The 26,179-nt window shown below is 39.7% G+C and overlaps 1 protein-coding gene and 1 long non-coding RNA gene across 2 annotated transcripts in view; one reads left to right on the top strand and one right to left on the bottom strand.

Moving 5' to 3' along the window:
* nsmfb (NMDA receptor synaptonuclear signaling and neuronal migration factor b) overlaps positions 1-24,684 on the top strand; it is a 54,036-nt gene extending 29,352 nt beyond the window's left edge. Inside the window, exons 8-16 of the mRNA XM_074637568.1 lie at positions 763-852; positions 2,038-2,165; positions 2,278-2,361; positions 4,112-4,145; positions 4,417-4,487; positions 7,094-7,173; positions 8,238-8,340; positions 14,131-14,206; positions 16,883-24,684. Coding sequence (XP_074493669.1) covers positions 763-852; positions 2,038-2,165; positions 2,278-2,361; positions 4,112-4,145; positions 4,417-4,487; positions 7,094-7,173; positions 8,238-8,340; positions 14,131-14,206; positions 16,883-16,980 — 764 coding nt within the window. The 3' untranslated portion in view covers positions 16,981-24,684. The remainder of the gene's footprint in view (positions 1-762; positions 853-2,037; positions 2,166-2,277; positions 2,362-4,111; positions 4,146-4,416; positions 4,488-7,093; positions 7,174-8,237; positions 8,341-14,130; positions 14,207-16,882) is intronic.
* LOC141768983 (uncharacterized) lies at positions 2,407-5,364 on the bottom strand. The gene is made up of 3 exons (XR_012594236.1): positions 5,238-5,364; positions 5,077-5,165; positions 2,407-3,169 (listed from the first exon to the last, which is right to left on the bottom strand). It is a non-coding gene; the product is annotated as an uncharacterized LOC141768983 (long non-coding RNA).
* Positions 24,685-26,179: the final 1,495 nt, after the last annotated feature.

The raw sequence follows: 26,179 nt of genomic DNA, 5'->3' as shown, positions 1-26,179 counted from the left end.
AACACCTTTGACTCTAACCTGAGACACTGAGACAAAATCTTCACTGGGATTGGCTCATCTTTCTGCAAACAAAAACTTATGCCATCAATATCATTTGAAATATGATAACAAATTCTATATATTAGTGTCTTTATGCGACGGGAATATAGACCCCAAAATGAACAGTCAAGTGATCAATGAAATCAATAATATTATTATGAATGTTATCATCTATATTGATATACATAATACCATAATGAATAAATGCAAAAATCTGTCAATTATGTAATTGATTAGTCACTTAAGTAATTTTCATATAAAAAATGACAATCATCTGCTGGTTCCACATTTGTGATTGTGAGAGTTTGTTGCTTTTCTTTGTCTCATGTGATAGTAAATCAAATATATTTGGGATTAGGACTGTTGAAATTATGATGGGCATATTTCACTATTTTCTCACCATAATTTTTTTAATTAACTGACTTCCAGGAGTGTGCTCTGTTGCACCTGTAACCTTGTCAACTGTGACAAAACAATATTGTCATTTCAAAACAATATATTTTCAATGAAAATCAATAAACTATTATTGAATTACCACATAGCCATATTATGTAAACATAAAGGACTATGGCCAGTTAACAGGGACTGTTCTTCACACACACACACTGGGTCAACGCAGACGCAACCCTTGTTTCCTGGGGTTGATGATCCTTTGGAAAGTGTGTGTGTGTGTACGTATGTGTGTGTGAGAGTGACTCTCTCCCCCCCCCCCTCACCCATCAGCCTTTGCCGACCGCCGAGCCAAGAGCTTCAGCCGCTCGTGGAGTGACCCCACCCCCGTCAAGCCTGACTCACTGCATGACTCCAGAGACAGTGAGTCGACGCTCTCCATCACTCACGCACATGAACAAAACACTTTACAATACAATATATAAAATACAATACTTAATGTATACAGACACATAAACACACACACACAAGCACATGACTTTAGATGCATTTTTGTTAACACACAACATATAAAAACTCATGCTCAAAAATGCACATATATACGTTCTATATACGTTGTACATGTTCTATATGTATACTTTGCCCAGAGAGATGCATAAACACACAGACACACTGACACATGGGCTGCGGTCAAATAGTCATATTTGTGTCTTTTCCTAACCACTTTTCCTTGACCTCGAAAACGTCATGAGGTCAAGGAAAGATGTGAAGGAAAATTCATAAGGAGAACCTCGGTGCTCAGAGAATCCCACTGCACATCCACTGGGCTACGGATGTTTTTTGAAATCAACTTTATAACATATAGAAAATGAGTACAGTGACAAACTCAATGCTGTACGATTCAAGTAAAGATTTCTCTAAAACAGAATGACACCTTCTCAGAAGGATGATTTCAATTTATCCATAATGTACAATTAAACAGCGATGGCGAATGTTATTAATGGCCGAATGGTACGTTGCATTAAATGTTGCTTGGGATTGTGGGACGCCATTATCTCCTTTTCTTTGGTAAAGGATGGTCCAATGTTTCCTATGCTAAAGGAGATAAGAAAGAAAGTATTGAAGCACCTTTCTTTAGCAATTAAAGAATTCAACCAGCTCTTATCATGGCTGCTACTTAAATACTTCCGGGTCATTTCACTAAAGACTAATCGACCGCAGCCATGCACTCTCTTATTATACAGTAGCTCTTGTCATTGTGTGTCTACAGTATTATCTGAATATCCCCACTCCTATTCTGTGTATCTGTGTATCTCGGCTGTTGCCATCCATCCACTCAGCCTTCCTCATCTTTCAAACCGGTTGTCCATCTGCCTGTTGCTGTGTGTTGTAACTGGCTGGATGCACATAAGGAGAGTGTTACTGTGTCGTTTTGTCTCGTCTGCTGTCTGATTTTAACTCTTCTGTTCCTCCCCTCTGTGCTGGGAAAAAATGAAATAACAGGTGCAACGCTTTCTAAACGAAGCACCCTCCTCTCTAATCTGGTTTGTGTGTTATCCTTTCATCTCTCCCTTTGTTCCTGTGTGCGCGTGTGTGTGTGTGAGCCAGGTGGCGAGCTTCAGACCTCCTCAGGGACACTAGATGAAGGGCCGGATGAGGACGCCGACTGGGAGGAGGAGAGAGAGATGGAGAGAGCCGCTTGTGAAGGAGAGGACTTCATCCCACCTAAAATCATGGTTAAGATCTCGGCGATTAGCTTACAATTTCACTTTGAAGTAAAAACAAAATCTATCCGTCATGCAGCCGAGGGTATTAATGTTTCTCTGCATGTTTCTTATGTTTCCACAGCTAGTATCATCCAAGGTCCCAAAGGCTGAATATGTTCCCAACATCATTCGTAGGGACGACCCCTCCATCATCCCCATTCTTTATGTGAGTAGCAGCTTTCCACCACCATTGTATTCAGGATAAGACATGTTGTGCTGTATTAATTCATTAAAGTCCTTTATTGGTTGCAAAGAAACAAAGAGCTAAATTTTTAGATGGATGAAAAAATACAGTAAGATAGAATATGATATTCTTCAGCTTGGCCTCACTTTGGTGCCAGAGAACAGGTCGTTACCATAGACTGTATAGATGGACAAAGCGTCTCCACTTCCTCCCACATACAAATTCCACGCACTGACTCTACTATTCTCCAAATGACCTACGCTACTCTGACAACAGCTGGCTCTAGATAGGGCCACCGTAGTTGTCCTACACGCTCGGCACACGGAAGGTTTCGATCTGCAAACCTCACCGCTAGACGTCTCTAAATCCTACACACTGTTCCTTTAAGTGTGACTTCCACGAACAAACCAGATGTTTTATGTGTGGCACCAGTCATCAAACTGTGAGGACTGTTTAAATGACATGGATACCTCAGCAAAGACACATGTTCACCACAAATTACAGTAATCAGAAAAACTGAATAGTATAGGCAAGGTGAAATTTCAAGAACAGACAGACAATTTTTTTTTTTTCCAGTTTGACAATCACAGTAAAAGACCAGTGATAGCCCAGTAAGTGTTGGAGTCATTCAGTCAAGTACGTAGGGTCCATTTTTGTCTGAGTAAAGAAGAACATTGTCAATCATCTTTTTTAAATGAAGTCTCTCATAAACAACATACAGACTGGTTGCAGCCTGGCTGTTAAGTGGCACCGTGTTCTTTGTCTGTTCAGATGGAAATAAAAGGACAACCTGTTGAAAAAGAGCAAAGCACTTATTTGTAGTGAGATGTAAAAAAATCCAATCACTTGTGTTTTGGACATAAGATGGATACAAATTCTAACCTACATTCTTTAGGTTAAAGCAAACTCATATTTATGCATCCAGCAATACAGTATATGCAATATAATATAAATTAATTATCATTCTAGAGCAGTGGTTCCCAACCTTTCTAGCCACGGTAGAGATGGCAATGTTGGTCTCTTAGACTGTCAGTTGATTGGTCCAGACTGAAATGTCTTAACAACTATTTGATGGATCAACCATCCAGTTTGGTACATTCACACATTCGTGGTTCCCAGAGGATGAAGCCTACTGACTTTTCTTCTAGCGCCATCATCAGGTCAACATTTTAATTTGTCCAATACTCATGATCATGAGCATGGTAAACATTATACCTGCTAGCTTGGCTTTAGACTCTTAGTCTTGTTGGATTTTGACCCCTTAAACAAAGTTTAAATGTCTACCTGTGACCAATCATATGATTGAATATGTTTATGGTTCATGATCAGGTCAACCAGGCGGTGATTAATTCCCTTGAAAATCTCAAATTTCTCAATAATCCGCATGTAAACAGATTAGAGGAACGTCTGAAGAAATAGATTTTGTGTACTGTAGCATAGATGATTTTCAGCTTTCATATCCTGTTAATCACCTTATGAACCCTCATGTTTACCTTGGAGCCCTGACCCCGAGGTTGGTTACCACTGTTCTAGGAAATAGAGATGTAATGTTGATGTCACTCAAATCTCATGGACCGTAATTGTGAAAGAATAAAAGTCAGAACTCTTAGAATAACGTCTAAATGAAATCTGACCCCATTAATGGCTGTAAATGAGCCAGCGCTTTGATTCAATGTCTGGTCAGTATAGGGTTCAATGAAATAATAATTCTCTTTTAATTTTCCCTTTAAAGGACCATGAACACGCCACGTTTGACGACATCCTCGGTGAGTGTGACGTGTGAGTTTTTTTTAAACGTTAGCTATCAAGTGAAAATTACTCTCCCGGTGTAAATATGGAAAAGATGAGGGTGGAATAAGTTTCAGCTTGCTGGAGAGCAGAGATGACTCATTGTTTTCGTCCTCGTGTGTGTGTGTGTGTGTGTCTGTGTCTCGAGAGACAGCCAATTTATTTGTCTCACCATTACGACTGAGTGGGAAAAGTGACACCTCTCTCTCTCTCTCTCTCTCTCTCTCTCTCTCTGTCTGTCTCACCCAGAGGAGATAGAGAAGAAGCTGACTGCCTACAGAAAAGGCTGTAAAATCTGGAACATGCTCATTTTCTGCCAGGTGAGTGACAGCAGAAACAGGGAAATATTGTGACATTAATGTCCTTTAAATGAGTGTTGGCTTGCAATAAGTCAAATTATTTCTCTCTAACTAGTAGTTATGGATTTGAAGGATAAACTGATATCAGCTGCTACCACGTGATAACAACGTCGTTCTACTATTGGCTTTTAAGCTTTTGTTCCAGGTGGGACCCAAACGTCAGATATCTTCCACAGAGATAAACAAAACATTAATTTTGGACCCTTCAAAATTTTTAAATGATTAATTCACAATCATAATTTAAGGTAAAGACGTACTTTTATTCGGCATCTTTCTAAAATCTCTGTGGATGTATTATTTTTTTTATTATTCGTCTACATAAAAATTGGATCAATAGCACCTTTAAGAGTCAGAAATCAGTTTCATTAATTTATTCATTATTTCAGAATTATTTATTTATTTGTTTAAAATTGAACAGTGTGGTTTCATAATATACTAAAAAAACACTTTAAACTCAATGTTGAATCGCTACAACAAAACATATCTTACTATATGACACATAATAAGTATCTACAGATAAATATCGTAGGAACATTTATTTTGAACTCACTGTCTGCTGTCTGCTTTCGTACTTGTTGATAGTGTTTCCTGCATGCTGCTCTCATTCACAGTCCCGTTGAATATGTAACAGATCTCCAGCTGCTTTGATGAAATGCATAATCAATATCAAATAGGCTATCATGTTTAGGCTTGTTTTTCTTTTAACTGTACCTCATTCTTTGGTACTTGCTGTTCAACCCTGAGTTGATTGGAGGGTTATTCAGATCACCTGGTGTGAGGACCGGCTCCTAATTAAGAATTGAGAGCAGCTTGGTACATTTCCCCTCTCGGCCACGATGCCCTTTATTTAGGGCTCAAAGGGGGAAAACCACCCACATTAAGAATTCCACTATGTTATCCCCATGGCTTAGTAAAGTTCAGTCATTATTAGTGAACATGAGCTGCTCTCTCAGAATGTTTGTTTTCTCTTTTATACCCACATGAGTTTTATTTAGTTGTAGTGTCCTCAGTTGTGAAACAGAAAATGTTCCCTTATACTCGGAACATTCCTCTGGGTGCTCTCATTGTCTTCTAGACAAATCTCTCCCCACTCATTCATTATGATCCTTCCTCATTTTAGCAGATTAAACCAGAAACTCTGGTCTTTCGGCCCCTTTTGAGACTTCTTGACTGTCTTAACTTTTCTGATTGAGGGTGATTTTGAGCATTCTTCTGATTCTTTCTTGACTTAAACGGGACATATTATGAAAGTCTCATTCAGATTAGGCTCCCCTACTAGCGTCACATGCAGACTCAATAGAATATATCGCTCACAGTTGGCCCAAATTCAATCCGGTCCCTACACCCTCCCACTACGTGGTGGAGTGAACTCCGTTTGTAGTCACACTCACAGCTAAATGAAGCACATTCTTTAAGGTGGAGGCTATAAATACAGTGCCCACTTCGGGACGAACTTCCCTCTCTCCGGAAAGTAAACTATAAATAAATATCAGAATCAGAAATACTTTATTGATTCATATGAAATTGAGTTACAATTTGCTCCTAATCTAGAATAGAAATAAAATATAAATGAGAAATATGTATAACAACAGTGAAAATAATAATGCTGAAAAATAGGATTGATCATTAAGTGTGTAAAAATGGTATAAATAAATTCAAATATTAGTTTAAATATGATGTTTAAATAAATGCAATGTTAATGCCAGTAAACCAGAGTATACCTGATTATTGCTCAGCTGAATTAATGCACTACATTATTGTACTGTTAAGTCAGTATTGCACAGTTGAAGGCAAAATAAATTATGGGGTTATAGGGGTAAAAAATAATATGTTGTATATATTTGTATGAATATACAACACTTGTCTACCGTTTTCTAGACTAGACAAGGGTATATTTGATCCTAAATACAATCTATTTACTTGAAGTTGATAAAGTCTGTATGACGATAAAGTAGAATAAATTAAATGTCTCTCTTAGTTTGAGCAGTTTACGAATGTTCGTACCGGTAGTCACACAGAACTGACATTGGAGCGTGTTCATGGCGAACATAAAACGCCGTGCACGTCGTCAGTAAGGGCAGCTGGTCAAATTGTCATCGATGCAGCTCGCTGTTGCAGTGTTTTATAGCCCACTTCCACTCCCCGCTAATTGGTTTGGGATGGCACTTAACGTGGCGGACCCTCCACGCGAATGCGCAAACAAAGTGGAAGTGGGTAGGGAGAGTGTGTAGGGGGAGGTTTGGAATTGGGCCCTTGAGAACTACCTTTGCAAAAGTGCACCATATTTTTCTCACAAGCCAATCAGAGAAGACTGGACTTTTTCAGGAGGGGGTCTTAAAGAGACAGGCACAGAGACAGTTTTAACTTCTGTTTCATCAAACATTACAGTTTTTGGTTGAATTTTACTAATTTTCAATGCTGACGTTTGGATCTTCTGTAGAAGAAAACCAACATGTTTTGGGATTACACACAATGTCAACCACAGATATCAGTTCTTCCGACCATTTTAAACTGTACTGACTTTTATACTTACCAGTATCTATAGTAACACAAACACCTTTCCCCAGGGAGGTCCAGGACATCTGTACCTGCTGAAGAATAAAGTCGCCACCTTCGCAAAGGTGGAGAAGGAAGACGACATGATCCAGTAAGACTTCATTTTTCAGATGTAACATTTGTTTTATTAATCTATTATTATGATCAGACAGAGCAAAGAACAGCCATTATTCATTCAAACAAAGTTGTTTCCGCAGATTATTCAGTCCTAATTTTCATAAATGAATAGCGACAGCGAGGAGGTGATGGTATCTGGTTAGTCATTAGTCACATGTGGGTTTGGATAATAGGGTGACAAATCAAAGACTTGCAACTCGACTTGGACATTAACACCAATGACTCGTGACTTCACTTGGACTTGAAAATACCGAATGCCTTCCCTCAAGCCCAAAGATTAAAAAGTGTGCCACGTATGAAGTCATTTCCTGAAACGTTAACGCTGTTCATTCCCAGCATGTCAACACTTAAATCCCAAGATCCATTTTGTTAGAACCAATCCGACAGCATCCAATCAAGTTGCAGGAGAGAACCATGAAGAACTAACGTTACGTTACTGAGCGCCAGTTGGAAAACATGATACCACACATAACTTTGTTTGCATACAAAAACTACGTGGTGGTCAACAAAAAAATCAACTTGCAGTATTCAAAATGTCCAGGTTGAAAATTACAGACGGAGAAGCAATTGGCTTTACATTTGGTGACGAGGGCATTTTGATTTGTTTGGGACTCAAAACTCAAAGTTTAGGACTCGGCACTTGTCAGTCTTGATTCGGGACTTGAGAGCAAAGACTTGAGACTAACTTGTGACATGGTCCCACCTCTGGGTTAACATTCCTGTCAGCTCGATTAGAACCTTAGAAGCAGTTTAAAAAATGGTTGATGGTTAAAAACATACAGCTTTTCCTTTAACCCTTCCACGCATACATTTTACATTTGAATGATTGCAGGTGGTATATTAGCATGCAATGGAAATCTCGAACCATAAAGTGCCTCCAGATTGTGTTCAGAATTGTGACTATAATGCGGTTACTTACAAATCATCATTCAGTTTTGACCCTAACCCTCTTACTAACTCGCTTTTCTCCGTTCCCCCGCTGTTCTCGTCCATTTTGTTGTGGATTTTCATAACCTCTCGTCTCTCCTGTGTGTCCAGGTTCTGGCGGCGGCTCAGCAGGCTGATGAGTAAGCTGAACCCGAAGCCCAACCTCATCCACATCATGGGCTGCTATGTGCTGGGGAGCGCTAACGGAGAAAAGGTATAGTTGTCTTTGTAATCAGGACAAACCTAACAAATAAGACTCTCACACACTCCACTACTTAGTGCAAAAGTTCACTTTAAATGATGTCGACATGCAGCACACTGACTCCTAAATACACACACACACACACACACTCAAAGTCACATGCTGTCTATAGTACCTTGCAGATAAATCATTAAGACAATCTGTTGGCTTTGAGTCAAATAAAGTAAATGCCAGAGCACTTTTTGCATATGCTCAGCAAAATAATTAAAGAGGAAGCATTTTTTTGTGCATGCGAAAGATAAAATAATGTACAAGAAAGTATTTTTTTGTATCCATCATAGGGACAAGTGTATGAATTCTGACTTTTACCACTACCTTCTGCTGCCTGGCTGCAGCTCTGATGCTGCTGTCAAGCTGCCACACAGCGCAGGCAGGGGGAGGACACACACACACAAACGCAGCACTTTGGAATGACAGGGAAAATAGACTCCTTGACACCCACTCAATTAAGCTACACCCTCTCACCCTCGCTGCAATTACATGCTCACACATTTACTCGCACACTCATACCTCCTCCAGTACCCCTGCCACGACCCTTCCCACCCCCACAGAGACTGATACACACTCGCTATATGCAGGCACACTCAAGGCGTATGCACACGAATATGCCCACACACTAAAATATTCATACTTTTCTCATGCAGCCCCATCTAGAACCCCTGCACTACTGCGTCTTATGATTGCTTACTGCTGTAGCAGCCATTGTTCTGCACTTTGGTGGTAAGAACTCATGTAGAGCTTCTTCTGCCCACTTTACAAAAAACATCTGAATGCGAAATGAATTATAGTCCTGGAATATCAGAGATAGGGGCAGGGTAAAAGGCCATTTAATGCATATTGTATGCTTGTGTACATCTTGACCTCAATGCTTAGAGTTGTGTTTAATGCAGTATGAAGCTGTGAGGGCAGTCAAGACAGAGAAAAACCAAGAAACGGATGTTGTCTGAGGAAGTGATAAGCCTTATAGTGGTGCCACATGTAGTATGTTGTTAATATTTATATCTTATTATATATTAAACACTACAGAGTAGAGCTGGGCGATAAATGGATTTTATCAATTAATTTGTTATTATGATAGGACGATGTTTAAAAATGAAAATCTATTTTCACTTTGACTTGGGTAATCACGCTTCATAGCAGGGTTTCCGCTGGGCCGACAGTAAGTTGACCCTCCGACAGGCTGAGACATTGGGGAATTTAAAACAATTAAGATGTTTTTAAACTAAAACACGTAGCAAACTTCTTGTGTGCGAATGTGTGGTTGACAGAGAGACAGACAGAGAGAGAGAGAGAGAGAGAGAGAGAGAGAGAAACATTAACATATCTGTGAATGTAGCAGTGCAGTGTGTCTACACTGTATTTGTCGCTGTATAAATGCTACAGCTCCTCAGACCCGAGCCAAGTTCTTGTGTCTTTCTGATCACCTGCTGATTAAAGTGAAGAGGGTTAGTTAGCAACAACTTCTGCCCGGGCTCACTTAAGGTGGGCTGACCTTTCAGGTGCTATTCTCACTTTAATGACAAGACGCTCCTCTGAATTTTGCTCAGCAAAAGCAGGTAACATTAGCCGAATCATTTTCTCATAGTATCCCATATGCGAAGAAGAGAACCCGGTGTTAATCATTTTTATTGTTAAAATAAAAACAAAATGACAAGGGAAAAAAACAACAATTAAAAACGTAAATCGGGTGTGGTAAGGGATTTCATTTTTTGGGACATATCACCCAGCCCTACTACAGAGCTTTTATTTGAAATGGATACAGGAGGTATTGAGTAAGTATAAATAGCACAATGCCACAACAAAAATTTAACAGGGAGCAGATCAGAAAACAAGGAAGCTTCATACTAACATATGATTAAATATACGTATACAAACAGAGTGAATTAGACCCTGAGCCAACTTCAAATAAACCTGGTACCCTCTGCAGTTGAGCTAAATAAAGGCCGCATTTGAGAATTGACGGTATTAAATGCTGCATGTAGCAAATATCTAACAGTCCGAGCTTGTACGAGCCTTGGGCATGTATCTTCTAGGTATAAAGAAGTCTTAGCAGTGCACCGTGACATTTGGCATCTTCTCCACATCGAGTCAGTACAAGTCACACGGGGGATGAACAGGGAGGCTGCTGCCTGTTTGCACTCCTGCTAGCTCAGCTGGAGAGCCGCTATTAATAGACTGACTGACAGAGCTACCATCAGATGATGCTCACTCCATACTCCTCCCAGCATCACTCCTTACAGCTCTATCAGTAAACATATACATAAACATAAGAAAAGGAACCTTAAAGTGATACTGGTACCAACAGAGTACTTCATTCAATACCCACAGCAGTTACTACCTTGTCATTGGGCCAAGCTCCTGAAGCCATGTGGCGTTGCGTTACAGGTGTGCTACTGGGAAGATGACCCATGGGCACAGGAAGAGAAGTTATGGGGTTGTTTGATTTTATAGAAAAAAAAAGGTGTGTCATCTTGATTTGTAACAAAAAATACAGATTTCGTTGGAGTTAATATTTTCAAATTCCATTTTAGTCAACTCTTTGTTTTCATCAAAGATATATTGACTTTTTTAGTCGCAGTTTTGGTTTCATACAGTGTTTCGCATCGTCAACGTCGTGTCTTCGTCATGGAAAAAAAATAGTATAGTTTAGTTTTTAGCATAGAATATTTAGTATATTTTGTTTTTGTTAACAAATTTAACACTATTTTTTACTGATTTAAATGTAGACTACCTGGTGGCTCCACCATGCTATAGACCCCATACATGCACAGTATAACTTTCCTCTAACACACACATATATATATATAGTGTGGCTCCAACTTTTTTAATGCATGAGAACGAGATAATTCAAGCTCTCTAGATGTGGTGAGATGGGTGTCAGTTTTGGAGTGATGCTGTTTATTATGCAGAGAATAAAGGTAATTATGAGTAATTAATTTAAACTGTGTGTTGTTCACATCATTAGAGATGGCCCAAATTCCAGCAAACACAACAAACATATCAGTGACATCAAAAGATAGAAAAAGGAAAAAGGATTTTATTTTGAATTCATTCAATGCCTTACATCTATAACATGTGGGCCGCTGCTTGTGTGTGCAGCTTTCAACCATGTGATTTTGAGAGAAAAAAACATCTATGAAACTATTGACGTGCATTCCAAATGGTTTTAACTTGTCGTAAGAATCTACATGCCAGCTATACTTAGGTCCAAGAGCAAAATACGGCATATTCAGTGGAACAACGCATGGCTGAGGAGTTAGGGTCCACAGAGCGAGAGAGAGAATCAAACCAACATCTTCCCGTTTTTGCATGAATGCCATTTTTCAATCATTTGTTGGCCACGCAAAATGATTTTTTAAAGCACTTATCAAAAATATTTTTTTTCACAAATGTTGCCAGACTGGCTCTGTAGGTTTCTCTGTAGCTACTCACTTAGTTTAACAATAGCATAAGGGTTAATAAGATCAGATTCACTGCTCTAGTAACAGCAGTAGTAGTAACATTTTACTTGCTAACAGCTTCCTTGCATTAGCATTTGCAGCTCTGACCCCGGCTCTGAAACATCATGCTCTATTGATGGCCTGCCACTGTAAAGCCTCAGGGAAATGTCCAGGTTACGCACCAGAGCAGGTAACTGAGCTCCAGTTCTGCGTTCAGTTCCTTCATTATGATCAACAGACCATATGCCTGCTCGCTGTGTACCTGCTCCGCATTTAGAGCTATAATATTATCAACAGAGAGCTCATTTACAATATGACAGATCTGTTTGTCTCTCACAAATGTTTTTTTTATGGCTTGAACAGATTTCATCCTCCATATGTCAAGAGATACAAACTTATACAGACAGGCTGGTTGCCTGGCAACCTCACAATATTGAAAAGACAAGATATAGTCTGGGACACAACCCCCGTTAAACCGGCACTAAATCAACAACTGAAACTCAACTCACATCTACAGTACATGTCCCCACCACTGAAAATGTTCCTAATATTAAAGGAAAGGGGCCTTGAAATCTTCAGAAATGTACCCACAGTTTCTCTCAAGGAATAACATGAATGTTGAATGTTTTGATAACCAAGATAACAAAATACATTTCTTTGCAAAAAATGACCAATTAGTTTCCTACATTTTCTGTCATGTATAAAAATATCTGATCGTACATCTGAGGCAATATAGGGAGTTATCTTGCTGCCAATAAAATAATTTATATACATTTTTATATTGAAACTCTGAGAAATCTTAGATTTTTCAATAAAGGAAGAAAACCAAAAAGCATGAAACATCATCCCTCTTTGAACTGACGGATGCACGGCATATCCTTCTGGAGATGAAGCCTGCAAATGCTGTTTTGGCTGCTCGGCTCCATGTGTGATGGCACACCAGCTGGCACTGGACCAGACCCCAGGGAGTGAGAGTAGGGACAGGGATGACGATGTGGAACAAGAGGGAGGAGGAGGAGGAGGAGGCAGTCAACGTGTGGAGAGAGTGTCATCAGGTCTGACAGGCTTCCAGATAAACACACGGTAATGGCTGATGTGCTCATCCTGTGTTATGGCTACGTAAAACGCTTTGCAAAGAACAAAAGTCCAATAAAAGTGTATTGAGTCCACAGTGAGGGGAGCCATTTATCAAATCCACATTTCTTATTTTATTTATTGGTTTATTTAATAGGGAAATAATACACATTGCTATAAATGAGTTAGTCAAGAGGCTATATTTCATCTGTAGTCTGTGGACAGATGTCACAGAGTCATCCTAAAAACAGAATATCGAATTAAAATGAACACCGAACGTGTCATTCAGTGACATTGCACATTTCAAATGCTGCCTAGAGAATCTCCATCAGTATCCCAAACCCAGCGTGAGCTACTGATGATGCTCTGATGAATCATCTGTAGACTGTCTTAATGATGGCACGGTGACACAGGTTCAGCCCACTCAGCCCAGTCTCCAGGAACAAATGTTGGCATTGTACGTTTCAGCATGTGGCGTAGTACATCGAGCGACCGTTTTGGAAAGTTAAGTGGAATAATAACGAGTATAAGAAAGCTCACTAAGGACGGGTGGGAGGGTTGGTAGACAGGGTCAAACAAACACAGGATTTTCTAAAGGTTGATCAAAGATCACTGTGACCTAAGAAAACCTGTTTTTGGCCACAACTCAAGAATTCATATGCTAATTATGACAATTTCACACAAATGTCTAATAGGGTGAAATGATGAAGTGATGACATTTTGGTCAGACATGGATGTGAACTGTAACTTCACTGGTTGGTGGAGGCTTATAATGTGAGGTGTTAATTCTAGTTATTCCTTAAGTTATATTTCCTCATATAAAGATATGAATCATAACAATCTATATCAGCTTTTAAAGGCAGGTAGAGTTTAGGTGTTGTATTGATGTGACCCTGCTCTGCCAGGGCCCTTACCTCACTATGGATCCACTCTGACAGATGCGTCTATATGGACCGAAAACATTACCATAAGTGCCTTTCACTTATACTCAGCTATTGCAGTGTAAGTGGCACATTGACCTTTTCACATCCACTCAGCCGCAGTGCTGCATGAAAAGAATGAAAGTGCTGCAAGGACCTCCTCCTGCTCGCTGCATACAGGCGTACCTCTGCACCACCACCACCACTGGTTTGTTTGTTTTCATTTCAGGATGCCTGATGGCGTTTGGAATGAAGTATTCCCTCTCTGTAACTCCTCCTCTCTGTCTCTCTCCCTCTTTCCCCTGCAGCTGATTCAGACTCTGATGAAGCTGATGAGACCCTCCTCAGTCGAATTCAAGTCCCCCCTAGAGCTGTCTGCAGAGGGTGAGAGCACCACATGCACATTTGCAAATAGTTACAAACTCAACACAAGATAGATTTTCTGCAGATATCTTTATTCCATCTGTGCCACAAAATAGTTTCACGCACATCATGCACACACACTAAAAACATACATACAGTATTGCATTGATTCGGCCTCACCTGTACACTCGCTGAATGTTAATAGTAGCCATTAATCAATGGCAGTAAGCCGCTCAGCTAGGAAGACAGCACATTAGGGAACATGAGCATATATGCAAACGTGAACTCTGCATCCCTCATCAGTCATTTTCCCGACATCTACTGTACTGACGCAATGCTAATTATTTCCCTATTAAAATGTCATTATCGCCTCTATGTGTTTTCCCACCTTTCTTTTTCTCTCCATACATACAACCTGTGATACTGTGAAGAAGCATTCAGCACTTATTGTGTTTTATTTATATGACTGCACTGAATGTAGTCAAGTCAAAGTTTATTATAGCCCAATATCACACAGCATGCCTCAAAGGGCTGTACATATATTAAAAATAGCAATGAGCAACATTAGCAAAACACAAAAAAACATATAGAAGTGAGATAAACTACACACAAAGCATTACAAATGGAAAAAATAGACAATACATACAATGAAAACAATAACAGCATTAGCAAAATATACAAGAAATCTACAGAAACCATAGTTGATATTTTAGGGCAGACTAAATGCGGTTGAAGGCTGATGTGAAAAGATGTTTTTGAGTTTACTTTTGATTGATTCGACCGAGGTAGCCTCTCGAATCTGAGTAGGAAGACGATTCCAAAGAAGGGGGACTTGGTAAGAGAAGTGCTGTACTACCTACTGATGTTGTATTTATTTTGGGAATAGTCAGGAGACCGGCTTTTTGAGGTCGTAAAGCCCTTGCAGGTATGTGAGGAGTGACTAGAGGTGATAAGTAGGATGGTGCAAGTCTGTGTAATATTAAGTTAAAAGTAGGATCTTGAAGTGCAGATCTAGCATGTACAGGGAGTTAATGGAATTAAATAAGAACGGGGGTGGACTTTAGTAATGTAGAAAGAAATTACAAATTAAAAAAAATAATTTAATACTAAAGGTCAGAGATCAGCCCTTAAACCTGTTGCTGACAAAAGCCAGAAGCTGAGATGTTAGTTTTTTTAATGCATTTTGCATATGAGGTCATCTTTTGCGGTTAAGAGATTGCTTTTTGCATATTGACTCATTGAATAAAGTGCACATATATTGCCTTGAGGACAGAAAAGCATTTGTTTTCTAGGTGATAGATCAGAAGGTATGATATTAGAATTTATTGGCATGCAGCAGAGGCTCATGGGAATGTCATTATAATTTATTATAATTATTATTATTTTGTCCTGATGATGGCACTAGACAAAAAGTCTAGCCTACTGGTGGCGCTAGAGGAAAAGTCAGGAGATCACCTTTCTTCCCTAGAGTCATGCTGTTTTCGTTGAAAAAAAAAAAGAATCATCATAGAGACACAAACATTGAAAGGATTCGCTTCCCCAAGAAAATTGCAATTTCTAAAAAATCAAAGTCAACATTAGGTTTAAAATACAGTTTGCTGTCAGTAATGCTATAGTACCAGTACCATTTCATGTTTGGACAAATGGATGACCTCCTAAAGGCAGCAAGCATGTCCTTTATTTTAAAGACACCAATGCAATGATTGATGGCGCCATGACAGAAAATCATCTACAGCTCAGTGACCCAGATCCTGCTCCCGCCACAATCACAGTATTGTCAGCAAAATTGATGACGTCTAGATTTCCATCAATAATCTGAGTACGTTTACATTGATCTCACATAATACATCACAACCTGAACAGAGAACAAATCTAACAACAGCAACAACACTAAAAGCAGACATGGTGTTCACTGTGATACTTACCTAACTGAGGCTTGTTTCATGTGTCTTCCTTTGCTCTTTCAAAATCACTCCGCGTCTGAGAAAAAAAAATGTTAGACTAATGTGTTGTCGTGGTTGCTTAGCGACAGGGTCACGGGGTGGGGGATCACTTCCGCCAACACGGAACAACCGGCTACAAGATGGAAACATTAAAGGTTAACTTCGATGGAGGAGTAGATTGAGCAGTGCAGGAGGTTCCACAGAATATGCGAGCAAGCAGGAACGTAGCAGAAATACACTGCCTCCACAGCTCCACGACTCCTATAAACTATCCGACGCGGGTCTTGACACGAGAGAGAGATTACGGCCGTAATAGTGTGAATCCTCTCTCCAGAGCTATTGGCAAACCTGACAACAAAATAAGGTACAGGCCTGGTACAAGTAAAGTCCTCCTACTGACACTGAACAGTTTCTCAGTGTTTGAACAATAAATGGCAACATATAAATGTAAATAAATGTAAATAAAGAGCCAAATAATGAAATCAATATTAGGCTAGCCTGCGATGAAAAAATAAATATGCTAGCTGCTATGGTGCACGTTCCTAAGCAACCGCCGTTCCATAGCAACCGCCTCCGCGTCACGTCGGGCAGAACAACACCCCTTAGCTGTGATATAATCACAACATACCACAGCCTGTCCGTCCTCTTAATGATCAGCAGAGTGTGATATAATGGGTGGTGCTAGGTGAGCTCAGGTTTTCCCAGGAGTGAAATCTTGATCTTGTGTTTTCTCTGTGTTGTCTTATGGCTGCAGGCAAAGAGATGATCGAGATGTACTTTGACTTCCGTCTGTTCCGCCTGTGGAAAAGCCGTCAGCACTCGAAGATGCTGGACTACGACGACCTCTTGTGACTTGACGCACGTGCTGTCGACTTGTCGGCCGGTTATCTCATGTGTGAGCCAACTGCACGGTGACAGGGCGTTTGGTTGAAGGGCCCCCCCCCCCCGAGAGGCTCCTAGACGGGCTCTGTGGCAGAGCTGGAGCAGCAGCAGCGCAGTTGGGTCTTTTTTTCCCCTCTGAAGCGGCAGGGTGGCCCTGTAGATTCAGCCAGCGGTGTACTTTTTCTCCCTTATCCATTTTCACTTTCTGCCTATCTCTCAGAGAAAAGAGAAAGAGAGGGACAAGAAGAAGGACAAGAAGCGATGGGACTCATCATCCCTAGCCTAAATGTGTCAGAAAACTGGAGTTAGATTCCTGAGTTCAGAGAGGATGTTAGATAAAAGAGTGACAGATGAGAACAGAAGGAATTCCTCCTTTCTGAGTTTTTTTTTCCCTTTAGCCAACCTATCTGCTCTTTTAAGATGGAGGCTTGAAAGGATAGAAGTATTTTCTTTGTCAGGTGTGGAAATTATTCACAAGGGGATTAGAGCTTATATGTAAATAAACAAGTGCGTACCGGAGCCTTAGAGAATAGATTTCCAGCATCTCTCTCCATGCTATCATGTGAAAATCTAGACTTTTAATTAGTCTTATTCAAATTTAGAGTTGTCTATTTAACACAGCTTTTTTTTAAACTTCAAAATAAATGTGTTAGTATTTCGTACAGACTGTTGTATTAACTCAGGTTAAATCCCTTGTTTGATACTAAGAATTGTACTCACTGTTGGCAACATACTGTAGATCAGAATCCAAGGCCTTCATAGCCACACAGAGTCATCCTCAGCGGAACGTTAAGACTGTCAGGGATGTCATATTTTAAAGTGTGTGTGTGAAGCGCGGAGGTTTTCTATATTTTCATAGTCTTTCAAGTCAACTGTAGCCGAACAGACAGATGTATCCATGCATGTTTCACAACATTAGAGCATTATGTTTGACCCTGCTGAGCCAACACTAGCTGTTCTTTCTTGAGTTGTTGGTTCGCGGCTGCTGATCCTTTTTAGTGTGTTTATCTTGCATGTGTGTGTCCATAGCATACTTGCAGTTTGTCGCTCTGTGAAGAGGTTGCAGGTGGAGATTATAGACTCTTTACACCGTGGCAATGTCTTTATAAAAAGTAGACAAAAATACATTGATAACATACATACTGTATATTATTATTTAAACACTTGAATTACTCACATTTTTTGGAGTAAATTAGAATTTCCTGTTTACGACTTAACTTGAATCACTCAAAGTAGCAATGGAGTGGTAGAGGTGATACTTTCCTTCGAGCTATTTTTGTTTCTCCTCACCACCAAATTGTTGTTTTAGTTTTAATATACTCCTTTTAATAAACCAGTGCTCTGGCATTTCACTGAACATCACAATACAAAGGTCTGTTGTCCGAAAATATAGTCCTTGCAATACCCATTTCTATTATCCATTTTAAAACATCAGGATACCTTTGCTAGAGTTGAAATAAAATGTATTTTGTGTTAACATTACAAAAAACTTAAAGGCACACTCGAGTAATTTAGTACTGCACTTCCATTACGTTGGGGGACCAATGTTAGAAAAAATATTGTATATTATCAAAAATAGACATCAATCTGTGCAGCAGAGGCCGATATATCCTGATTTTTAATCCCTACTGTGGGTTAAACTCCAATAAAACTTGATCATCATCTACGTTTCCCATGACGCAACTGGACGGCATCTTTTTATTGCCCTCCCTGCCTGGTAAATGTCCATGTCTTTCGAACTCTGAACCCCAACATTTGTTGCAGCCTTTTTCTGATGCCCAAGCTGAGAAACCCTGATGACATCATGAGACACTATCAGGGGTAATTTCTAAAGTGATCTGATCTTTAAAAAAAAATTGGTAGAGTGCCCCTTTAAGACTTCACCAGACAGATGTCATTAAAAGTTTTACACTCTGTCCTCCATTATATCAAACTTCGGGCCATTGTAACCAAGTTTACGACAAAGGCCTTTATTCGCCTGCATTATTGGCCTAACCTATATTTATTAAAAAGTAATTCTATTTTTCAAAAAGCAAGGGCTGACCCCATTGTACTGTATAGCTGGACAATATTCACAGTAATGGTAAATAACAATAATAAGTGCCGCATAAAGTTACTTTAAACTAAGTTTTTGGGGGAGAATGCTGTTTTAAAGCTTATATAATCGCCGGGATCTGTTCTGATCAAGTGTATTGTCAGATAGGTTGAGTGACGTTTGCATTGCTCCATCTCAAGCTTGGGCTGAGGCGGCCATGTCCTCTATTATATATCTGCCTGCAAACATGCAGCTTCATCATTTGATAAAACTCCTTGTATGTGTGTGTTCTTGGATTTACGCCTTTCTGAAGATGTGTTCACAAAGATAGGGAAGAATGATGGGAAACCGTCAAAAGTGAAGACTGTTTGCTCTTCGTTTAACTTAGATTGAATGATTCAGGAGAGGAATTTCAAGTATAGTAATATGTGTCATTCATCCACATATGCTTCCTAACTCTATATAACCAAGCTTCCCTGCACACTGTAAATGTGTGCGTCATGACCATGGTTGACTGAGCCTTTTCACTGCTCATGTGTACATCCATGTCTTGTGTTGTTGTTGCTTCCTGATCCATGCAAGTCAACTGAGCTGGAAGAAGTGTTCATTTTATTGGAGTGTTTGAGGGGATCAGATGCCAACACTATTCATCTTAATGCATCCATGAGGACATAGGGGCTCTATAAGGAGAGCTTTGGTCCAAAATGGGACATTTATGCATTTGAAATATCCCCTTATCGCCACAGAGGATGTAAAACATGCTTTTAAATATTATTGAAGATAGTAAATGTCTTAAGAACATTGTTTTATAGTATAACTGCTTTTTACAGAGGGCAATAAATACTCCTTTGGAAGTGTGTCAAATGGAAGGTTAAACTGTTTTATCCAAATAGGTTTTTTGGACTGAAGCCCTTTAAGTGGATGAAGGACAAGGAAACATCGATACTATCCTTTGCATTATCTGGTTCCTATTATAAGAGTGGGTTGTTGTTGTTTTTTTTCTCTATTGAATTATTGTATAACTGTAAGTTATGTTTTAGGTCTGTGCTTGTGTTGCATAAAAAAGCATTCGTTCTGCAGTCAACTCATGGTTGTGCCACAAAGTAGCATGTATCACTAGATGACTGTCAAATGAATTGTGATCATTTTGTATAATTACTGTAAACAAATAAGACCATAATGGTATACAATATGTCCAACGCGTTCTCACTTCCAACTTGTCAAATACCGATACTTGGTCAGTGACCCTACGCTTCAAACTATGACGCTCTAGGTACCCCTCTAGCGTCAGTTTTGGACGTGCCAGGGACGGCGTGTTAGTTTCCGCTCATTACATGCATAGAGTCTTTTCAAAATAAACTTCCGTGTTCACAGGAAACTTACAGTTTCTGCTCAATACACGCATACAAACTTCAAACGTAGGTTTACTTAGATTTTAGGTCTACTTACACAACAAAAGTACTTGGTTAGGCTGAAAAGGTTGTGGTTTGGCTTAGTAGAAGTATGTTTGTTACGTAAAATTAGCATGTTTGTTACGTGACTGGCGTTGACTTTTAGTTTCACTCGGGACACTAACAGCGGTCTCCTGGGTGAAAGTCCTGTGTTTGTTTTAAGATTTGATTTGAGAAAATGCGTGACTAAATAGCAGCACAGGTTTTATAGCACCTTCCTCCTGGTTTGTGCTATAAAAAGAACCCTCATATAAAACTGCTGAGATAACCAGGCCTTTATTTCTGAAGTCTCTCTCGCTTTTTCTATCAATGCAATCTCTAAACTTTTTCCATGTTCACTTGTCCTAACTTGTCCTAAATTCAGGATATTTCCACTGCGCTCTGGTTAACTGAAATACTTTGTACATTGAGTTCTGGTAAAGGAGGTTGCTCTTCAACAATGGGATTCACGGTGGAGTGCTAGACCCAAAATCCAATTAGCATAAAAAATGTGATAGGGTAGCACATCCCAGCTTTCAAGATCAAGGTGGACAAAATACAAGTTTCCCTCTATTAAAGTCAACACATCCTGCACATCACATTAAAAGCCTCCAAGCAGCTCAAAGGGCATAATCCCATGAATTCTTGGTAGGCTTTTAATTTGTAACATCTGCATTGTTTGCATAAGTGCTGAGTTTAACTGACGGTAACTTACAGCGCTCAAAAAAAAAAGTAGAAGCAATGGTATGCTGGTTTTGTACTGCTGGAATTAGTGCTGTGGAAATATAATGCTGAATTTATTACGTGAACTAGTACAGGTAATTCCATCCCTCTTCAGTATCTCACCAAGCCTTTTTGTTTGTGCTGGCCATTCAGTCGGCTATACTGGCTTTAATTTGAAATGCTTATTTAATATCAATTTCGTACAATCACATATGGCCAGTAGGCGCTGCCACCCTTGCTGATAATCTTGCTTGTTCACAGTAATTATACCAACTTCAAAATTATAGTCATGTCCCTTCATGTTAAAACCATAGAACACGTTACCTCTTTCTTTGTGCTCATGCATCGTAGCCCAGAGGATTACATTTCTCAAACGTTATATATCCTGACTGCTTGTATCATGTGAGATTGAACCTCATGGTCTTTGCTGTCTCGTGTGCACAACTATGTTTTAGCTTAAGGTACGGTAGGATCTGACCTTTGTAATTGTTGTACATTCAGGGTTTGCTTCATGCTGTTTAAACATCACCTACTCTCCAAACCTTTCTTCTGTAGCAGTATGCCGTGTATGAATATTGCTGTATGGTTATTTAAATATGTAAAATGTACAAGGTAGGGAACATTGTTCAAGGTATTGTATTAGTCTGTAATACCTGTGGATTTTAATGACTATTGATTGCAGTACTGTGGATGATGGACAGAAACAAAGTTGAGAAGTATGGAGGCTTGACCCAGCAGAGTGCAGTCTGCCCACTGCTTGGCTCCTTTGTATTCTACTGGAGTGCCGTCTAGTACTAACCCTGCTCATATAGAGGACTCCTCTGCTTTCTCCTCTGCTTTCTCTTTAGTTTAAGTAAAGGCAAAACCCCAGAGCCTAATTACATACCTTGTTGTAACTGCATCTCAAGTCAATATATTTAATCCTGCTCCTGTGTTCACTTTGATTGCAAGCTGAGTTGCACAAAAAATTGACACAAGCTTAATGGATTCCTAATGATTTTCTGATCACAATGAAAATGAAGACCTTGCTGACGATACCAGAGATCCATTATAGAGCTCAGCCCCGAGGCTGTGATCACACAGGACGTGCTGAAACACAAAGCATCATGAAGCGAGAGTTAGCTTACCAACCTGAAGTAGTGCAGTAGATAACATGCTGCAAAAAGAAGAAGAAAACAACATTAGCAATGCCGCGTGCTGCTTTATGACATCATCTGAAGGAGAACATAACCTAGACTTTTATCACCGCGGCCAGCATCTTTTATGGGTCTATTCCACATTGATGTAAAGTGGAAAATAAAAAACAAGTATTCTTTGTGATCACTAACTCTCGATTGGTTGGATATATTCCCATATTACAACATTTATATCACTGTGGCTTGAGGTCACATTGCATTTACAGTACACTTTTAATTAACCGTTTTAATCGAACTCTGGTGTGGTTCATTTGGGCAGTTCTGAACGCAGTAATCAAACCCTGGTGCAGAACCGCTCCAAGACCACATCAAGACTCAGTTGCAGAAAGTGAACCAAAACGCAGTGGGATATGGGCTGCCTGTGTGGGCATTTGTTGAGATGGATACAGGTAAATGACCTGGACTTCTGTAGAAGTCCGATGTTTGCTTGACATCTGGGCCGAAGAGAACATACACAACAATAGTGATGCAATGAAGTCATTGGAGATAAACTGGAGGAGAAGGGATTTGTGTACACAGATCAGTGCCGATTCCCTGTAGAAGTGGCGCTACTGATTCGTACACGCGCCTCAGCAATCAATCTTTTTATTAGGTCCACTTTAATTAACTGAACCAAAGTAAAAATTTCACTCTGATTGGGAATAGCCAAACGGACTATGGCTTGTGAAAAGCGTCTTTAGATGTGGCCAAGTTCTGACCACCTCCAGCAGTGGTTAAGTTGACATTTCTCCTTTATCAGAAACTATCTGATGAACCCAGCTGCAAGCTAACTAAGATCTAAGATGTTTAGACTTGGTGGCAGCGGAACAAGACTCAACATTTAAATACTATCACCTCATTAGTTAAGGCATAACATGTTAGCAAAAACCTCTTATAGGCTACAACCAATGCACAGAGAGCAACATTAGCACTCATTTGAAGTTGTGGTTTTGGCAACCCGACAAATACAGTATAGGTCCAATATTCACACTCCTTTTAGCTGTTGTGGTCTTCACCAACTCCTGAGAAAAATATCAGATTCGTAGCTGATCCACGAACTTGCTAACTTTGTCTGTCTGCCGTTTGGTGATGGGCAGGCAACATACAATGGGTTAATCAGAGCTTTTTAGCAGAAAACAGCTGGTTGTTGTGGCTGGAAAACGGGTTAATTGTAGTGGAATTTGTTTGCCGAAACACCAAAATAATTAAGTACAATAGGCTACAAATAATTCTTCCTTGGTCCATCACTACAAGAGACCCCCTTAGCTTAATATGAAAAATATTGACTATTGCAGCTTGCAGCTTGGAGAAAGCAGGAGACCCCACTTAATGTTTTTGGTAACATTAAAGGAGTTGAGCAGGAATAACCTCAAAGAGTCATACAAGGACAGTCTTGGCAATCTTTTTTTGGGTGCCGGCAACTTTGAGACAGCAGACAAAACCTCAGCCACGAAGAGATTACTCAGATCTCCAGAAATGTCAAGACACTCTTTAATGAGGACTTGTATCCATATTAGTGCAAATCGATTACACCGGAGTTGAGCGAGTGAGCAACACACGCAGTTTGACTTGTCGCACTGGCTCACTGAAGCAGCCATTTCCATTTTTCTGAGAGCATAATTACACAAATCAAGAGATTGATCTTTGAACGCCTCCCCCTCGCCTGTTATTTTCCAAATGAAGCCGTGTGACACCAGCTCGAATTGTTAATAAGCATTGTTGTGCCCTCCCCGCTGCTCTTGCTGGTTCCCGTGAAGATTGCTAAGGCTCAGTTGGGAGCGTGATTGAGTTTGATGAGGGTGATGGATTGATGCCGCTTTTGATTGCCCTGACACCTCCAGTCGGGCTATGATTGTATTTCGGGAAGAGTGGAAAATTAGATGTGTCTATGTAACGTCTGTTTCACTTCGCATCAACTTGTAAGTCATCTAACTGAGCATTACATTTTGGAATAGCTTTCTTAGACTGTCGGAGTGATAGATGTTACAATAAGGCTCAAAAACAGGTTTATCATCCATGTGTCTTGATTTATAGAGTCTAGTTTATTATGGAAGGTATAATAGCAATTAACTTTACTATGTGTCTGGTGATTTTGATACTAGGAAGAGTTAATAATATATCTGGGTAGCTTTCCTGAGCTTTTGGGTTCTTCCTTATAGAATAGACATTGTAGATGGAACTTTAATCCAAACTTATTGTGTCTGAACTACTAACAAAGAAATGTTGTTGCATTGCACAATGTTGGTAATAACCTGTGATAAAAAATGATTGTTTTTAAAGCATTTTTCCATTAAACCTTAGCTCTACACAGCATGTTTCATTGTGTTATTGATTGAGTGATGACATTAATACAGTAGAAAGGGTTAGGGTTCTACTCTCAGTGGAGCTCAGTGGGTAGCAGGCAGACACACTACAGTAACACCACTTTTTCTGAATGTGTACGGGCTCATGCTGCAATGTGCTTAGAATGAAAGTCAATAAATTATCTAACTTATTAATGTTCACTTTGTGTGCAAGTTGCATGAAATTTCCCGCCTGACCGTTCATGCAGTGGATTACATTAAATTATACTTTATTAGTCTCGGTGGAGAATTAAATCATTGCAACAAAGAGATTAGTCTGGATAAGAGTAAGATATAGAGAGTGCTACAATGATACGAGACAAAGTATGAATATTTAGAATATTCATCAAATGTCTGACTTCTCATCCATTAAAATCTAAAAGGAAGTTGCATAAAAATGACTGAAAATCTTGTGATTAATTGTAAAACACATGGGTAATTTGAAATTGGGTAAAAAAACATACAAGCTGAACTACATTTATGAAAATAACCCACATTCACACACACAGAAATACTGATAATAAAAACCCTGAGAGGTCTTTCCGAAGCACGACTTGATAGCTCAAACCATTATTTTTTTTAACCAGCTGTTTAACCCCAGGTCTCAAGAATCACTGACACACAGAAATAACACAGAGATTGTTGCCACACATAATATAAATGTGTCCTGGAGTGCAAATCGTAGCCCCACTGTGACAAACAAATCTAATTATTAGCTAAACAGACGGAGGTAACATATGTGCAGAGGCTGCAGAAATGCATTGTTAGCTCTCAGATAGGAAAATGTCCAGATGGAGGATTCATTAGAATCATGCTGAGATTTATGACCGGCTGCACGACTGACCGGGTTCGAATGTTAAAGGTACAGACCAAACAAAAACACTTGACTGCATAAGCTGATTGTGAATTCACTGCATACTTGTATATAGTACTACAGCACACACACGCACACAGACATACAGGAACACAGGAGTCAGTAGCCTTACAGTAACCATCATGTGATGAATAATTGAAGAGAGGATGGAGCGAACCAGACCACACAAGCACAGGAACAACTTTGGTGCTGAACACTCTGGGAAGAAGCTCCAGAAAGAGAAAGGCTGAAAGGCGAGTGAGGAACATCTGATGTGTAAAAGAGAGAGAGAGAGAGGAGGGTCAGGAGGAGAACCTGTGTGAAAGAGAGCAGGAGAGAAGACACAGAGAAAAGTTTTGAGTAAATTCTGACCATCTTTTATCTCTGTGTATTCAGCCCCAAAGTTTCACAATCCCTAATAATAATATTTTTTATTTGGTGGCGCCTTTCAAGACACCCAAGGACACCTTACAAAGATAAAATAATACTCAAGTAGATAAAAACAGCTAGACATGACACAGACACATTTATGCAGACACATATGATGAACCGATGGACACTACTGTGAATATGCCAGTTTGAACAGGTGAGTTTTGAGGTGTGATTTGAAT

This window comes from Sebastes fasciatus, chromosome 6 (genome assembly GCF_043250625.1).
Source record: "Sebastes fasciatus isolate fSebFas1 chromosome 6, fSebFas1.pri, whole genome shotgun sequence".
Taxonomy (NCBI): Eukaryota; Metazoa; Chordata; class Actinopteri; order Perciformes; family Sebastidae; genus Sebastes; species Sebastes fasciatus.
This window is presented reverse-complemented; position numbering and strand designations above follow the sequence as displayed.